At 39.6% G+C, this 19,154-nt stretch overlaps 1 protein-coding gene across 1 annotated transcript in view; it reads right to left on the minus strand.

The window, feature by feature from the left end:
* Window positions 1-19,154, minus strand: part of PPP1R9A (protein phosphatase 1 regulatory subunit 9A) — a 148,044-nt gene that overhangs the window by 65,259 nt on the left and 63,631 nt on the right. Inside the window, exons 2-3 of the mRNA XM_082320635.1 lie at window positions 3,947-4,079; window positions 3,309-3,429 (exon numbers count right to left, since the gene is read on the minus strand). Coding sequence (XP_082176761.1) covers window positions 3,309-3,429; window positions 3,947-4,079 — 254 coding nt within the window. The remainder of the gene's footprint in view (window positions 1-3,308; window positions 3,430-3,946; window positions 4,080-19,154) is intronic.

The raw sequence follows: 19,154 nt of genomic DNA on the forward strand, positions 1-19,154 counted from the left end.
ATACGCAGTAATAGTATTTCAGGTGATAAAACATCATGTTAGAGAACTGTTGCCTGCAACTTCATAAGTGGCTCTATCTTGATCTACTGCAGTTCATTCTGATCCCATTTGTCCTTCAGGCATATTTCGTATCTCCCTTCTTTCTTGTTTGTACAGCTCCTAAATTAATTTCCAACTCTTATTTTTAAGGTCATTGTTCTCCAAACCTCCTCTCTTTCTATACATACATGTATTTTATTTATAAGTAAACATATGTATATATCAAACAACAATTAGCATACTTGTTATTCAAATTATATAATTACATGTAATTAAAAAAGAAGTTTCCTCTCTGTTGCCGTGTACATTCTACACTGCCCAGACTAAAATACTCTCGCAGCCATATTCTCCTGGCTGCCTTCCTCTTCCCTGGGCATCCCCTCTCCAACCCCACTCCCACCGCAGCTCTGTGCCTGTAGCCTAGCCCTAACTCCCTAGACAAGCCACCCCAGGCACCATCTACTCCCAAATATTCTCTGGGCAGCCTTCCCTTTAGAGCCCCCTCCATTAGGAGCTCTAGGCTCCCTCTGTCTCTCAAATCTAATTTCAAAAAAACCAAAAAATTAGGCACAGGTTGGCAAAGCCTGAATTATAGAGGTTTAACTGCTTTTATCATTAATGAAATTGGTAATTCTTATGACAATTATGTTCTAATGCTCATGACTTAAATCTTTGCCTATGTGAAGCAGCACTTCAGTGAAGTAGCAACTACAGAAGTGAACCAACTAAAGTTGAACAAGTTACTTGCATAATCACTGCTCTGTATGATGAACTGAAAAAAATGAACCTCTGCAGAGACAACGTTTGGAGTATTTTTCAAGTTAAGAACTGTGTAATGTTTCAAAATTGTTGTTCTCAATGTTATCAAAATACTTTAAAATGTGAATGACTCATCATCACAATAATTTGAAAGAAGCAGCTATGAATTCATCCAGGAAAAGATTTTATTTTTCATATTCAGTCTAATGATTGATTTCATATTTTAAACACTATTAATAATCTCTCATTACTTATCAACATGCTTGCCTTTGGATTCATCTCGAGGCACTCTCCTTGGTTAAATACTGCCACACAACACCTTTTGATACAACAACTGAACACTACCTGTTTGTTTGCATCAACATGAACCAAGCCAGCAGTGCTCAATCACTGAGAAACCTCTTTGTACAGATTTTGGGTTTCCATGGGAGGCAAGTACTTTATATCATGATTCGATGGGTCTTTCAGTAAAAGATGGGAGTTATCCTACAGATATTGTAATGTTCTAAATTGTAGTTTCAGATGAGCCTGCTTGAAGATTGCTGTGGTTATTCAGAATATCTGATGCAACTGCTGAAATATAGTTTTATTTTCTGTTAGGAGACTTTGTTTTGCTCTCAGTGTTAATGATTAACTAGGCTCTTCACAAAGATGAAGTTAACAGGACCCTTTACAGTTGATGCACTTTATTACAGAACTGGTTGCTCCTGACTGAGAGGATTACACATCCCTTTCCCAAGTGAATGATCAGTCAGGCTCTCAAAGAGAAAATCAGAGGGCTATTTCTCAGCTGACTGAACATTCAGACAGTTGAAAACCAACACAAATACTAGAATGGTCAAAGAAAGACATTATTTCTTCTCAGCCGACAAGCTCCTTTCAGATGCCATCTAGGGAAATGAAAGAAGAGACTTGTGACTGAACATTAACTTCTGTAGCCTACTCAAACATGTGAATAATGAGAGGAACAGAAAATACAGATCATTGTAAAGCAGTAGTGAGCAACTCTGATTTTCAACCAGAGAATTTCACACAGAATGCCAGTCGTGAGCTTAAAGCCTTCTGGCTGAGCTCAAGCATATCTTTCAGAAAAACATTCACTTAAATTTAAAGTAATGGATGAAGTCATGACATCTTGAGGTGTCAGCGTCTTCACTTCCCTTCATCATTTTTAAGCCTATGATAAATCAGTACTTGGCCTTCAACCTGGTATCTTATTGCCAAGATCTGTAAAGATACCTGCAAGCCCAAGCTGGAAGACGGTATACTTCAGTAGTTTCAGAGCAATGTTATTAAACTTTGCAACTCCCTGCCATGTAGAGCCTTCTGATTTAATTTGTGTGGGGTTTCCACAGCAGAACAACCTTTTGCCTGGCTGAAAAGTCATAGGTGTTCATCAATAAGGAACATGTTACTGCAATACACTTTTTAGAAGACAGTATCAACTTTTTAGAGTTTATTCTTACTCTATTTACCTGTGTTTGTGTTTGCTATTATTTATAACTAATATAACAAATCACTAATGGTTAAAAATAGAAGTAGAGAATGCATATAAGTAGACTTAATTGCTAATGTATCAAATAAGTAATACTTTATTTGCATGCAGATTTACAAAGGGTATGCACTGGGACAAAACAACAAATTATATGGGTTGGAACATGTTTAAGAATACTTTTCATTATTAAACGACTACACAGTAAAGCGTTTTCTAACTTTCAATGAGAAACACTGGTCTGATTGTGGCAGGTATTGCGTAATACACAGATAACTCTGTCCCATATGATAGGATATACTGTAAGTTCAAAAGGAATTCTTTAACCTGCACATATTAAGTAAGCCATTCTAGAAGCAACCAGGTTTTACATAAGCATTGTCTAAGACTACAAACACCAATTCATTTCTTTAGTGGGCAAGATTTATGCTACAGCTTCCCATTCCAATTGATTAACGTACTTTCAGTGCTGTAGGGGTGAAAACTGAACTCTGGAGCAGAAGACTATGCATAATAAGAAATACAAAGTAACAGCCTGTCTTAGTAAACTTGAAAGGAGGTGTATTTAGTAAGAGTTTAAGCATTCAGACACACTAATTACTTTCCTAATCAAATGTTGAGCAGAACTCTTTTTCATAAGTACTGATTGTTTAAAGCTGGTCTGAAGCCAAAAGAACACGTGGGAGCTCAACACCTTTAAAATCTAAACTACCTTCAAAAGCGATACACAATTTGGAATCTCCAGCTTTACTCATGCTAAAGCATCTGGGTTTTCAGGTAGTCACAAACACACATCTTTGGCAAATCTGTTCTCCTTATACAGTTTAAACTCAGTTTACCAAACTGGTGTCTTCTCATAACCACATCAGCTATTTGGACCTTACCAAGGAAGTCTCTGAATTTTACAGATTTGAGTTATCATGACATACATACATTAAGCAAACAACTCTTTCCTATGAAAATCATAATTCATAGTAACTATTGCTTGGAAAATTTCCAAATACTGAGTCTCGTTTACCTGCCATCTCTTTCTGCTGCCCCACCTTCTGTTACTGTTTTGACAAATATTCCCAGTTTTTCAAGGCCTGCATCTGCTCCGACTCCCATTCCAATAATGCTTATGCCAAGTCCATCTTCATCTGTGAAAAAGGAAAGTGAAAGGAGAAACTTCGTGCATTTGATTTATATAGTTATTTGGTAGATATACATTTATGCTTTGGTTCCTCTTGGTTTTCCATGTCAGTAACATTAATATCCTTTTGCTTCCTTTTAAAAACTTTATTATTCTACCATTTTAATTACACACAAAAAATATCACCTTCGCCCTTATGAGATATCACCTTCGCCCTTATGAGGAGCTCAGAACTAGAAATCAAGATTTTTACTTTTTCAGTGGAGAATGAAAACATTGCATCAAACACCGTGTAAAATCATGATAATGGAGTGACACAAACCAATTCCCTTAGCGAAATAAAGAACCACATGTCTCTGAATTGCTGCTTTAATTCCTTATCAAACAATTCTTGAAATCTAAATAGCCAAGGTGACTACAACAGATTCATGGAAATTCAAGATAAGCTCTGTAGGTATGTGTAGACTTCCTCAGACTTGTAGATCAGTGTCACAGGAACTGGAAATTGCGCACAGATTCCATACCTTTTTCTAGTTCAACTGGGAAGAGCTCCAGCTTTTCCACACGCTTTTCAAGTTCATATTCAGCTGATGCAGCCACTGGGTCAACTTCGTCATTTCTCCTGTCATAGTCTTCATTGGAATATGTATTGAAAACCTGTGGAAACAGACCAAAAATCACTCAGTTATCTACTCCAAAAAGACTTCCAACTTATGAAAATAGCTACTGCTTTTGTCCTATGATGTTGCAAAGTTTGCTTTTTCATTCAAATAAAGTACAGGTATGGTTGCAAAAGTCAATTGAGTATAAATGATTGATTTTTATTGTTTGTGATTATAAATGCAGAAGGTGATCTTGAATTACTTAAGTTGGCTTATACATGTCCATATTTAAAATACTTACTTCAACTAATTAAGAATGCACTATTAGTAAAGATTTACAGACAGGAAAAAGCAAAATGCATTGAAATGATGATCTGCATACAGTCACTGTTTCAGTCTTTTCTTCTAATGAAGTTCCAGTTGGCGTTCATCTAACCAAAGCTAGACCTGAAGACTACTAATCTACATCTACCCCACCTATGGATACCATTAGAGATTATGCTCCATATTATGTATTAACTTTTTAGAAGAGCAATATACACAGCCATGGGTATTTTTTAACCTAACCAGGTTTACAAGTTTATTTCAGCTCTAAAGCAGTAATTTAACATTGACTGCATTAACCTGATTATATTATTTATGCTACTTTCTATCATACTTTCATCATGAACATGGCCTTCAATCAGAGATTATTCAGACCTTCAGGAACTTCAAACAGTCAGGAAAAACATATTTTCATATTTTAGAGGTCAGAGTTTGCCAGCCTAATTCACTTAACTGTCCACATTTGGCAGTAAAGAAAGAATACGTGTTATTAGTGGTAATAATTTTACTGAATTTCAGTTGCCCACACATATGTTCATTACTTCAAATAAAGGGAAACTATTTCCCATATCTCCTCTTCCTCTTTTACAGACACCCTACAGAAGATACAATTATGTAGCCATGTTTTCCTATATCACTGCTTCTCTTTCAACACAAAACTGCACCATGCTTTTTAGCTACACATATATTCAGGTCTCAAGAAGCCTGCTCTCTTACAGCCTTGCTTGGAGGCTCCTTAACGACTGCCTCTGGAGCAAACATGCCAGCTTGCTGCCCAGTGCAATGCCAGGAGCTGGGCTCGTTTCCACCTGAGCTTTCACCTGCCCAGTTAGTGCAGATTAATTTCTTTTAAATAGTGAATATATTAAAATTGCAATACAAAAATGCTACTCAATACTGTCATAAGTATAGTAACTCTGTTATGGCTACCGCAAAGCTACTGCAAAAAACCTCCCAGCTTTACATAAAGTAGTGGTTGAAACAGAAAAGATGTTAGTCACTCTATGGAAATTTTAACTCCTGTATTTTACATCAATGTGAAACACTTAATAAATTGCCTCTTCCAAGAAGACTGAGATGATAAATGTTTTACAAGAATCCACAAACCTATCTCACATTGATTTTTAGTGATATTGATGCAAGAAAAAGGCTGTTTTAACTAAATTATGTTGTTAAGAAGCCTTCATAAATATATCCAAAAGCTAAGTAAAATAAGTCACATACTAAATGCTGTCCAATGCTGCTGAACATTTTATGCTGCTTTAGTATGTGTAAGATTGGAGAAAAGACACTGATGCAGAAATAAGCGTAAGAAAATGTAACAATTTACCTGGTCTAAAGTAACTTGTAAAATCTATGTGCAAGATCTGGCCATGCAACACACAAACAGAGAAACCATGCAAAGAGCCAACCCCTTCAAAACCTAAGTGATCACCTTAACCCCTTCCCTAAGCTTCTGTTTGTGGATGCAATAACTGCATCTGCATCCAGTATTTTTTAAAGGCCTTGAACAATGTATTAATTTCTGCTCCTGCTGTTAACCCCATTGGATGTTTGAGCTCCCAGTTAAAATGGACAACAAAATGGAGGGTGTCCATACCTGCTTAACAGCCTGACAGAAGAGCTCTGAAAGGTCTTTTGTTACTCCATGTCTTTCACAGACCTCTGTTACACAAGATAAAGCCACCCTCATGTTACGTACCCCTGCCTGCTGCTTCTCCATGGGTCTGAACACTTGAAGACAGGAAGAATCATGAACACAGTTTTCTATGTAGGCCTTTTCAAGCTAGAAAACAACCCGTAGATCTAATGATGCTAGCCCGTATGTAGTGAAAAAGCAGCAGTTAGGGGACAGAAGGCCATCCTATTTGCCTTTTGATTGCGAGATGCACGACTCACGACAAACATCCCCACCCTGACACACGAACAGACCAAACCAGTCAGAAGAGCCCGCTCAACAGCAATGAAAAGCCCTGCCGCAGGCCGGTGGGTAAGCTCCCCTGGCAGCTAACCTTCTCTCTGGTTTGTTGTCAAAGATGACTATTCGCACTAAGGGCTCAAAACCCAGCCTCATTCATGCTGCCATCAACCAAAATAAGGATCAATCAGTGGAGCTAGGCCCAATTAAAACATCATTAGTGAGCTAAGGTTTGACCGCAAACCTTTAGTTCTGAAATGCAGCAGTCATGCAAACAAGTACAGGTTAAAAACAACAGCTGTGAGTTTAGCTTGGAATGTCTCATTTATCAACATCTCGAGAGAGACCTGTGTTTCAAATGTGGAACAGAGATGGATGTCATCAAGGAAAATGGAGATACAGTCACTAGCTGTTGAAGGATGGTGAGAGAGGCAGATAAGTATTGCTTGCTGAAGACAAAGATTAGATGAGGGTGAGGTGTAGGGAAAAATTATGTCACAAAATGAGTATATTTATTTCTGGATTCCTCTTCATCATGTTAACTGGCCCCATTCTTTTCCTTTTGTTCAATGAATGGCATTAGTATATTGTGGCAGCAGTTTCAGATTTGTTGCAAAGTGACTGGATTTGCTTCAGGGTAATTTTCTTTCAAAGCATCAAATCATATATTGACTTCTTGTTTGGGACGACCTTTCTTGAACCAGATTAGACAGAAGAGATGGCTTCTTGGACCTTGCTTACTGTTTTGGAATATTTAGATATGCACACGAGAAGGGAACTAAGGGTACTGTTGGTGGTGAATACAGTTATCATTATGTCTCCCAATATATCATGCCACTTTTATCTGGTATCTTACCTAAGCATTCAATCTGAGACTGTAGAATCACTGATAGCATCAAGGTCAAATAGTGTATGTTTCCTACCTGGCATTAATTCATCATCTTTTGTACACTGGTCATATGATCTTGCCCACTGCCTTCAACATGTGTTTTGATTAGGGGAAGAAGGAGGGTATTCTTGTATGTAATTTACCTCATTTTGCACGATCACATTTAATGGTTGACTGATTCTATTAAATGAATCTCTGGGTGTTAAAATGAAGACAAGAAAATTTGTGCTTGGAAATTTTCTTTTTTTGTAAAACAGTCTATCCAGCATAGTAACGAACTGCTTGCTCAGTACAGTCATGAGAACTGTCACTCAAGATTTTACTTTGCTAAAAATAAAAGAAACAGCTATAACTTTTTCCTCAAAGTATGCTTAACTTGATTTAAGTAGACCTACTTCACCAAGTCTGTTGCTGCTATGTTTCCTAGAGCATGTGTAGGACTGCAGACTTACAGAATTCTCCCATTCCCTGTGATTTAAGAGATTTGGTTTTGCCCTCACACTGACCAAGTACCCACTAAAATGAAGTCTCCTGAGCCATTACTTAAAGCTCTTTTTCAGGAAAATCCAATACATCATCTGAATCTCTAGTTGTACCTCTCCATTAGAAAAAAATAATTTTCCATGGAATTCACCTATGATGTTTACAAGGATTTACAACAGCACTCATAATCCAACAACAGAGGAAATTAAATGCCACCGACAGCGGTGACAACTCAAAGGATACCAAAGCTCAATGTGTACATCAAAACAAACAACGCCGAAGAACTGACGGGCTCACTCCAACGCTACTGTTAACAGAACATACTTCTGTCTTCTCTAAAGTGAAAGAAAAGGGGTCATTAGTTATTCATTCAGCACCAGAACAGTGACAAACTGTATGATCAAAGAAGCAGGTATTATTGTTAGGCACCCTGGGTAGCACCCCCAGCGACACCATACATACACGTACATGACTACTTGCTTCTCTTTCAGAGAGCAGTGACAGAGCACAATCTAGAAAAGACATGTCACTAACTAAACAAAATATGTTGCAGACTCTAATTCAGAAAAAAACCCACATTCTGGTTCTAATACTCCATTTTATGAATAAGATCAGAAAAATACAGCAGTAGATGGAAACTAATTATCCTTGGAAAACAGAAAAGTTCTATATGTTTGGGGCATTTTCTCATAGCTCTCAGCTACCAAGAATCTTCACAGAATTTTGCTGGCAATAACCAGTAGGTAGGGACAACTCTTTTCTTCTTAAGGAGTCAGAAAGGAGACGAACTATGAAGAATCACATGGGCTATCCTCCCCATGGGCTAGCCAGCTCAGTGCAACATTAACCATGTTATTAGTGTTGCAGACTATAAACTCTGCAACATAAAAACTGTCTCATTTGATGTGTTAAGAAAGTCCCAAACAGACTGAGTATACTCTGGATATGTCTATACTGTCTTTGCAAGTTGTGCCAAGGAACAAGATCTGATCCCAGGTTCAGCTGCTGCTGACTGCCTTCTCACCCATGGTTTTTACCCCTCCAATGACTGGTGTCTGCTAAAGGGAACGAACGGTGCAAGAACTCCATGTTGGTGGAGGGCACCTTGTTGCAATAGCTGTTCTACCACACCTTCAGTTACTCAAGCGTCTCCAACACACTCCTAAATAAATAGTCTCTCCTATGTGCAACTCTTGATTACACCAAATGATTCCACGTCAGGGGCCACAGCCAACGTACACTGGTGATCACTGTGTAATATCTCTTATGAAACCATGCTTTCCACCCACTATTGCTCCGGCTGTCATAAAGCCGGCTCCTCATGCCTCTGTTCAGAAAATAAAAACAGCACCTGAGGTCTGAGCCAGTCACCTGGGTGAGATTTTTCCATGTTGATGGATCATCACACACAGGAAAGCAGCGCTGCAGAAAATGGCACAAACATTTACAGTTAACATTTGGCAGCAAGTCATGCCTCTGGCATACATTTTGGGCAGGGGATTAGGCATCACAGCCACTACCTCACTGTAATGATGCCATGTAAGACCAATAAACTGCTACTTTTCCCCAGCATTTTCTTATTTCTGAAAATTCAAAGTAAGGATTTTGTAACTGTGGTGTGCCAGAGGCCATTTTGAAAGTGATGCTAGGCCATGGAGTAATTATTACTACCTGTGCTCCTGACCCCATCACTGCTGTTACTATACATGCTGCTGCTGGCCACCAACAAGCTAAGCTCGACATCGTTGGCTAATCTTCAGAAGTATTCTCTAGCTGATGCAGAGTTGTCAAGAGCAGAGAACAGCAGCTGCCAGCTAAAGAGACTGGTAAGGCTTGTATGAACAGTAAACAGTGCCGAAACCTCTCCTCAAACCTGCACAACAACCCATCTACCTCCTCTTTTCCTTTCATCACCATCCTTGGGCAAGAACAACCAAAGACACCTATCAGAGGCACCTCCTGTCTCACTGTGGAGAACTGAGATTTTCAGGCACATTTGCAGGCATGAAAAGCAATGGTATTAGCCTTGGGATGATCCAAAATCCTCTCCTTTTTTCACAGCTAACAAGGCAAAGACCAAGGCCAGAATTTGGGTTTCTTGAGTCTTGCATGGAGCCATGGTTCCAGAAACAGCAGTCACATACTGTCAAGGGACTGAATGTGGCTTCCCAGAGGAACACGCAATGCTCATTGCTTTAGTGCATGATGCTTGCTTTAGTACATACAACAAGCTCCATCAGAGTGATAACTGGTATTATTACCCTTCTTGTATGCCATTTTTAAAACTTTGGAAAACCTTTGTTCCACGCCTTCTTTGCAGACAGCAGCAGCAACCAAATAGGTCACCTCTCCATATATCCTGGTCAGAAGCCCTGAGAATGATCAGTTCCTCTGGCCATACATCATTACTGTGCAAACGTCCAACGCAGGAAGGTGAATAATTACAGAACTACCTTGTATTTTTATCTTTTATAAGCCACCTGCAGGGTGCGCTATGTATTTGGTGGGGGAGATTCACAGAGGACTTGGCACTGACAGTGTCTGTATTTGGAGAGCGTGGACCTTACAGCACAAACTGTAATCTTGCCTATCACCCATTTTCTTCCCCAAGTGAATAAACTTGTTTGTCCTGCATTGAAACTGGGAGAAAACAGAAATGTGCAAACACTAAAGGGAACTAATCAACCTGACAATATGGATGCACCCTTTGGCAACCTCCATTATAATGACAGTAATAACAATTTCCTTTGGCTGGTTCTGCCACATACACCCTGTTGGCTTTGGGAAAGATGAAAACCCAGAGGTTGTCTTTAATACAGACATGGATGGAAATCATACGTATTTTGTATCAGAAGCACTATTATTAATTACAGTAGCAGCTGGAATTTCAGACAAGTTAAGTTTGTTAGCAAGAATCTAAATAAGGAAACACAGTGGCTAAGTTTGACATAAGACATTCAGAAAAACATTACAAGTTGTGGATGACACCTTCAGTACTTTCGCAGTCTAGAAAAGCACACAACAGCACTTCCCTGCCCTCTGTGAGGAGGAACAGCTATGTTTCCAGGGCAGCTGCCAATTTCTTCAGGAGAGTTTTACAATCAGCTCTTGTTTTGAATAGATGAAAAACACTCTTGTGGGGAGAGAAGTGAGGAAGAGCCGTAAGAGCGCCATAGGAAGAACTACACATGTTTATGGACATGACATGACCTACAGCGTTGCACTTGAAGCACAAGCAGTTGCGAGGAGTGCTCCCGTGCTGCGCTCTGCAAGGGCAGAAGGCAGGGGAAGCACCGAGGATAACCTCTCTAGCTGTGCTCAAGAAGCTAAATGAGAGAAAAAAAATCACAGTTTGACCATTCATCATCTTCTGCTTGAAAATCTCTCTACAGCGTAGCTTCAGGGAGGAGAAGCAGCTCTGACAATGTCTGAAATAGGTGACTTGACTTCTCTTTGAAGGAGTCTTTTCTCTGCGATGTGGTCGCTCTGTCGCAGTCAAAGGGAGTGAGTCAGTGAGGAGGAGCCACCCCGGGCTCCCTCCAGCTTTCCTGGCTTCATGGTCCCCTAAAGCCTGCGTGGGCATCAGCTGTCACTAACGCTTCAGCATGGAAGCACCAAGGAGGCAAATCTTCCCAAGAAGCAATTGCAGGGATGAGACACAGATGGGAATTAGACAGTTGCAATATTGAAAGAAACTGACCGTCTAACACAAAAACCAAGCCTGGGGTTTCCCTCAGAAAGCTCTGTAGGAGAAAGATCTGGTTTAAGCAGCCTGAAACTCCAGCAAAAAGACCTGCACAGCAGATTTCAGTTTCTGAAATCATGAAAGTATCTGGGCCCTAGACTTTTCTGTCCCACAGAAACCTCTTCTGACATACAACAGAGAGCCAGGAGCAACTGCTGCCACGCACAACCAAACTGTTCAATTTGTTGATACAAACTGGAAAGTATTATCTTTAGATACTCTTGTTTTATGTCACTAGCACACACTATGAAGTCTTCTGTCTCTTGGCACAATCATAAAGACCACATCTAGTGAAAAACCACAGTGTCACTGTGCTGGAGCAGCACCAACACATTTCAGCTCGCATCCATACGGCTCCGTCCACTCCAGCATGTCCTGCGTTGAGAAGCACTAACCCCAAACGGTGCCAGAGTCGCACCGCCTGGTGGGATGCAAGCATTAAAATGCATGGACTAATCACACACATTTGTTAGGCCTGTGATGTGAGTGTGGTTTTGCAGTTATAAGCAGTTAAACAACCGGGCAGACTTCAGTTTTAAGCTCATTTCACTGAAACTAGTATCTTAAATTTTATACAGTGAAGTTTCAGGCGCAAACACGGAACCGAAATTGCTTTGCTGGTAGTGATGGCTCATCTCTTGGTATCAACGATGAGAGGACATAACTGCTTAGTCTCTTTTGACCTCTCCACTGCATTCACTACTGTTAAATCAAGAAGTCCTAATGCTTCAGCTCTGAGGGGCTGCAGGGACTGCAAGTAACCAAGCTAAAACACTCGAGTCCTTCCAAGAAGAATGCACCAGTGCATCAAACTGCTCTTCCACTACAAATCCCTTATCTGAGCATTTTAAATTCTATGTAGCTCAACATTGACATATTGGTCTAAAAATGTGGCCTTCTTGGCACCTTTAATCAAGTAGAAGGTCAAATTTTCTGTGTACAAATACCATTTTTACCCTGTCTTTCTGCTACGTGGCTCAGTTTCAGGTGTGACTTCTTTAAAACACTTGTTTTCATTAAGTAATTTCCTAGAATCAGTGAAGTTATATACCCTACCATTTATTATTTTTTCCGTTTGTACTTGTTCTATTGATGATGCACTAGTTTTGTTACAATTTACATCGCTGCTTGTCTACATAGCAGAAAAATACAAAACCACTGTTGCTGGAAATGAGATGTGTGCCCCATGTGAAAACTTTATGCTGTTACTCTTAATTAAGACAGGTCAGAGTAGTTAGCAAGTAAAATTAAGCCCTGGTACTGAAGTGTAAAACAAAAGCTAATACAGATCTGCTCTTACAGAGTATTCTCTAAGAACATAAAAAAATTTCCTGATCATTATTTGGCTAATATTGTGTCATTACAGATCAATATTATATGACAATGGAGATTAAGATCTCCTGAAAATACTAAGTTTTCATATTAGTGCTATCTAAAACCTTGCTCCTTGAAGGCAAGTTAAATTTTTACTTAGATAAGTAAAGTAGAAGATAAGTAAAAATTTCATAGTAGTAACTCTCTCAGTTGAAAACATCCTATATTGTGTGTGCTACTCTAAGGAGAACCAATGAGGAGATAAAAGGTGCTCTTTTCTTAGGGTGAGTTTTCCTCACTCTTTTTGAAGGGACTCTTTCCCTTCTGAAAATATCCAATCTGGAAAAAAAAAACCCTCCAGCAGTTCAAGTCTTACAAAAGCCAGATGAGTTCTGACAAACTCCTGTTCTCCAGACACCAGCTCTCGTTTTGACTCCCTCCGTGAGCCAGCAGAGCTGCTGCCTCCTTCACGGGGAGGTACAGATACCCCTCTGACTTCACCTGTGCTTTTTTAACGTAGTGTTATTTTTCAAAGCCTCTGCCTCCTTCCTCCACAACAGCGTATTATCACTGACCCAGTCTAAGGCTACCCCGACACAGATAATCTCCAGTCCTCTGCTAATTACACTCAAAGCCATTGCCAAGCAACACTCCTCTTTCAGGGACTTTGGAATATGAGATCTCTGCAAAGCAACAAGTGCTGGGACAATACTTCAGTAAAGCATTTAACAAGACAAAGCCATCCGAGATGCAGCCTGCCCCACCACTACTTCCAACAGCAGTTCAAAACCAGGGAGACAGAGAGGGTGTCCTGCAGTTCAAACAGGAGTTACTGCAAGTGCTTTCAGTGACAGCAAACCCCTGCTGAAAGGGCACTTCTTGCAGGCTGTAACTTTGACTAAAATAAACTTCGCAGTGGCAGAATGTGAACTTTCCCATACTGCATCCATTTAGGGTGGATTTAGGGTCCAAAGCCTGTTGGAAACAAGTGGGACTGTAGCCCTGCACCACCATCTCGTCATACTTTTTAAGGGACTTGAGAATAAGATAAGCTCCTTTGAAAACAAATTAATAGTTATATACTTAAGAAGCTATATGAAATGCAATGCTGGTCTCATAAACACTGAGGACTCTTCATTATACAACACCTACTGTCCTTGTTCACAATCTTGATACAGCGCACAGTGAAAAAAATGAAAGTGGAGACTGAACTGTCTCCCATGGGCGTGAGTCCTCATACACGAGGCTTGCCCTTTGGAGCAGCAATCCTACTCACATGAAACTTCAGGAACACCGTGTCATGAGGAACACAGATGACATGCATAATTTCTTTCTTTTCTACACAGCAACAAATTATGGCCTCTAGGTTGTTGAGGGCCAATATGCCTCTAAACCAACCCTGGAAAAACTTCAGGTATTTTCCCATGGCAACCCTAAAAATCCAAACAGTTCACTCATTGCAAATATCAAATTACTTCAACACAAAAAGTTTGAGAATATTTCTCTGCTCTTTTTTTATCAAACTCATTTTCCATGCTTTCAGCGTGCAACCCTTTGTAGAGTATCTGAACATTACACTTACCTTTTGCTGGAAGGCAATCGAAGTAACTCAACTTGCTTATCCTGAAAGGGTCACCCGGGTCAGACTTAAAAAGATTCACTGGTATTGAAACAGCACTCACATGGAATCTGCAACTTGCACAGCTATTAGGGTTGCTGTGTCTCCGTTTTGTTTTAGTAAGCGAGTAAAACAGCATGGTGCACTGAAACCTGAAGCTGACAAAGATATCTGAATAGTCTTATCTGAATATTCCTGCTTTTTTTGCATATAGTGACCAGTTACAATTCCGTGAGGTTTTTTCTTTCCATCCTTCTCACTATTTTTTTTGTCATAACCATTATTACAAATGGGAAATTCCAATACTGTCCTGTTTTTCTCTTACATTAACAGTAAACGCTAAATGATTTTCACTGAATTCTGTTTGATGAGTTTTGCAGACCTGGGTCGAAATCGTCTTGGGCACTGGGATGGTTTTCGTAATGCAGCAGCTCGGACACAACAGTATAATGGGACGAATAAACAACGAGTGAGGTGACTCTCCTGAGTCTTACTGATCACGTAGGAATCCCAAGGAGACTTTTTAAGTTTTGTGTACTTCACAGGTACATTTCATGTGTAATTCATTCCTTTGCCCTGACCTTGCCTTTTTTTTAACTCTACTTTGTATTACTGGAAGTTACTGACAAAAATTTACTTTGTAATTGTTCAAATCTTCTACTGTTTATTTTTGGTCAGTAATCCACAATTGAGACATAGAGAATAAAAATCAGGAAAAAAACCCCGTGCATTTTTCACAACAGTAGCTTGACAATTGCAGGGAACAGAGCCAAGAGACAAGCTCCACTGTACTGCATTCCCATAAAGCCCAGGGTTCCTCAGAAAATCTGTCCTGCCAGACTTCTTTCACAGATCCCAGACAGGTTGGAGATCTAGGTACAGCAATTTAACATGTTACTGCCTACAGCAGTGCAATACTGACCTTTAAACCCGAATGGCTTTGGCTGACTATAACTGCACTCCTGTTTCAGGGCAAAGTGAAAACATTTGCCTACACCTTGAGAGTGTCTCCATCCAGCAGAATGAAGCAGCAGTTGCAACAAGAGCACATTAATAGACACGCTATACAAAAACTATAAAAATATCAAAAAGAATATTTAAGAAGAAAATTCGTTTCAAATGTGACAGCAGATGCATTTTATCACTCTTTTGGCAAGCCCCTCTATTGCCAAGGTAACAAACTAGCATGCTCAAGAACTCATTGTATCTTTGAACATGAAAATAAGCATGCAAACAAGAATGTTTGTAGTGAGCCGAGTTTAACAAATCAATTATAATACAGTACTGCCTCAAGTCTGGACCTTTGGTGTCTAAACAGGTTTAAACAGATAGGAGAGCATGAAGCAAAGTTGTAATTTCTGTCCCTAGACATTTATTCCTGAATCTGCTGCAGTATTTCTTCCAGATCCTTGCATCACTGCCAATTTACATCGTAACTGAGGGTGCTATTTTCCTTCTGCCTTTAAGAGTGTGACACATGAGCTAGCCAAGAGTAAATGCTGCTTCTGGTACCATTAGTACAGATTGCCATACAGTAGCAATGTCACCACGAATCAACATGTCAGTGTTTCTCCTCCCAGCAATCTCACTCTCCCTCAGCCTACAAGTCAAGATGTCAAAACACAGAGTAAAAATGCTACAAATATTCTCAGAGGCAAACACCTGAAACAAAATATTGACTATTCATAAAACATTCTTATTTCTATTTAAAACAAATCTCAGCAGAGGTAAATTGTGTAACCTGCATATTCACTAAAAATGAATCTACAAAAACAGAATTTCACAAGCGATTCCTTTTATTCATTTACAGATGTCAGAACTGGTAAGAAAATAATTCAAAGGAAAAAAAGGGCACAAAAAAGTGATCATAGGCATTAATTTAGAAGATCTGCTGGATAAATTACACAGAGATAATTCATCCAACTCTAGTTTTATTGTGAACTTATGACATATTTTATAAACTGAACAAAAATTAATACAATGGTTTTATATATATATAAATATATATATATTAAAAATGTACTATAAATAGTACACATTGCTATCTATCCCTTTACTTAAGGCAGAGAAGAGAGCAGAGGTGGAAGAACAGAGTTTGGTGGAAACAGTCTGACTTGGTGTCCAATTTTCTCAATATTAGGTCATCAATACAAACCCTATTCTGCTTTTTTGAGCTGCAAAGTTGCAACTGCCCCGAAGGTTTTTTATGAGTCTCTCATACACCTTGTCTCATTCCTAGCAGCTACTGCATTTGGTACTAACTGGCAATCTTACCGATACCGCTGCAGATGCAGCAAAGACTGAGTGAGCCAAGAAGGATCTCCAGTGCCAGAAACCAGAAGACTTTACGCCTTCCCTCAGACCAAGGCACGATAAGCAAATGCACTTCCATGCCAGACTGTAATGGGAGCCTTTCTGAATCCCTAAAGCTGTCCCACCATCACCTTTCATGATAATTAAGTTCATATAAAAATCTTAAATGAAGAAATGCTTGGATTTTTTTTTTAAATGAGAAATTCTTACTTAATGAATTCTTCAACTGAGATTGGATTACTAAATAAAGACAGTCCCATGGTCTAAGAAGACTGTGGGAAATTCTATTATATTCTATTAAGAAAAACTCAGAGATGTGTTAAACTCGGCAGAGTGCCAGCACACAGACTCTTCATTACTTAAGTACACGGCTTAAAAGTTGAAGCATAGCCCAAGTATGACACTAGATATTAGACGGGCCTTCATCCGGCCTTCAGGGTAAACATAATCCCCCAATTTAAGGTGGCACATGTTACAGATGGTATTTATTTAATTTCTAGTAAAAGCAGGTATTTTTCTACATTGACTAAAATGCTTGTGATTCTAAGGAATCTAAAGCCTTTGGTAGCCTATTGCTATATTCACATTAACTTCACCATGCGGTGATATAGAAGAGACCAATTAATGGGGGTGTTGCATTAATTCGGTAGGAGTGTTGCACCCTCTCCCACCAAAACCCAGCCATCCAGCCTGTTAATGCCATTGCTTGTGTATAAAAATGGACAAACAGGCAGAGGCTAAGAGGATTAAGGGAAAAGCTTCTGTAATACAGCAAAAGGTTTGCTGTATTTTGTAAACATCTTTCAATCGGAAAGTGCAATGCAGCATTCTCAGTGCCAGATCACTACTCAATTATTTCATATTGTAGACTTACCAATCCCTTAATTGCACCTGCAGGCAGAATTCATTTTGGCTGACTGCATTTTTTCTAAAGATAGTTTCACATTTGCACTGTTTAGCACAATGAATTGCATCCTAGTAAGATGTAAAACTGCCGAGAGTAAGCAAAAGAATGTTTATCCATTAAGCATTCATACCGAGTGTATTACATTACAGTTAATCACACCAGTGCTTCAAAAATCAGACAGTCTGTATTTCCAGAGGAATTTAGTCTCCCTAATGCCTCCTAATATGGCACACGGGGTAACAGAGACTCTAACACGAGCCAGCAATAGGGGTTCCCTGGTCTGACTGCAGAACTGGTTCAAACGCACCAGCTCTAAGTGCAATTTAAAATATGGTATTAACGGGGGAAGAAACAGAAGGTTACAAATGTGTGCGCACAGTATATCCGAACAAACAGACAAAGAGAAAGAAGGATCACGGGGATAAGCCGGTATTAATGAATAATGCTAGCTCGAGATGAGACTACAGCAATAATGCCACAAAGTGGGGATTCAAGATAAATACATTTAAAGTGACTCAATTCAACATTGTTTTTGGACATTTTTCAACTTCAACATTTGCTATGACATCAGGAACGAAGTCTGATATTACTCTCTTGAAATCAATAGCAAAATTGACTTCATCAACCCCAAGAGGAAGAGGTAGGAGTCTATATTATGGTTGTTTTTCACTCTACCCCTCATATTGTGAAAAACTAAACGAGCATAGAAACTACAATACGTTTTGCTTGCATGAAGTATTTACACAATTCTACTCTTTGTGCCCAAATTTACTGCATAAATTCAGATTTTATAGATGTTTCCTACATACCAATCTGTGATGGATTTGAAATTCTGGAGAACTAAATGCAAAGCATAGCACCAAGGGCTGTCCATCCTGAGAAGGCGTTTGTGGAGCTCCATGGAGCCCAGGCTGTGGGCACCCCAGCTTTTGGTACAACTCCCCCATTCTTTCACCAGGCTTCCCATGTCCGTGACACAGGGTGCCAAAGTAACCGAGGCAAGGCTCAGCAATGATGCTTGCAGGGCTGTTACTGCTGTGCCTCAAAAAAGCAAAGCAAAAGACCTTTGTTGGCCCCACCGATACCATCTCCTTACGTTGAAGAGTGAACATGAACCTTCTCCACTGACACCTGATGGAAGAAGCGAGTCCTGACTCCTGTTGTGCTCCTGTCATTCAACATGTAGGAATACAACTTAGGGAAGCTACAGGAGTAAAATCAAAGAGTGGGAAAATACATCCTTTTTGCTCTCTCTCTCTTCTAGAAAGAAAATGGTTTCAGCCCAGCTGCTGTAGGAAATGGAGAGGATGCACTTGTGCATGTACATTTTGTTTTTTGTTTTGTTTTTTTTTTTTTTTTTCTTAAAGAGTTTTGGTGTATTTTTTTCCCCACAGGAACATCTTGCTTTACTGTTCTGGGTTTGACCAAGCATCTCCCTGTGCATGTCCTTAATAGTCCCAGCATTCATGGCTACATTTGGGCAGAGCGGCAGGTGGGGCACCATGCCAGTACACGTCTGGTACTGGATATGAAGACAGACACGGGGTTAAATGTAAGCCCACTGCTGTCCTTGCCACATGCCAGCAACAGAGGCAGCTGTGGAAGCAGACATATGGCCA

Source organism: Platalea leucorodia (assembly GCF_965183815.1).
Source record: "Platalea leucorodia genome assembly, chromosome: 1".
In the NCBI taxonomy this organism is placed as follows: domain Eukaryota; kingdom Metazoa; phylum Chordata; class Aves; order Pelecaniformes; family Threskiornithidae; genus Platalea; species Platalea leucorodia.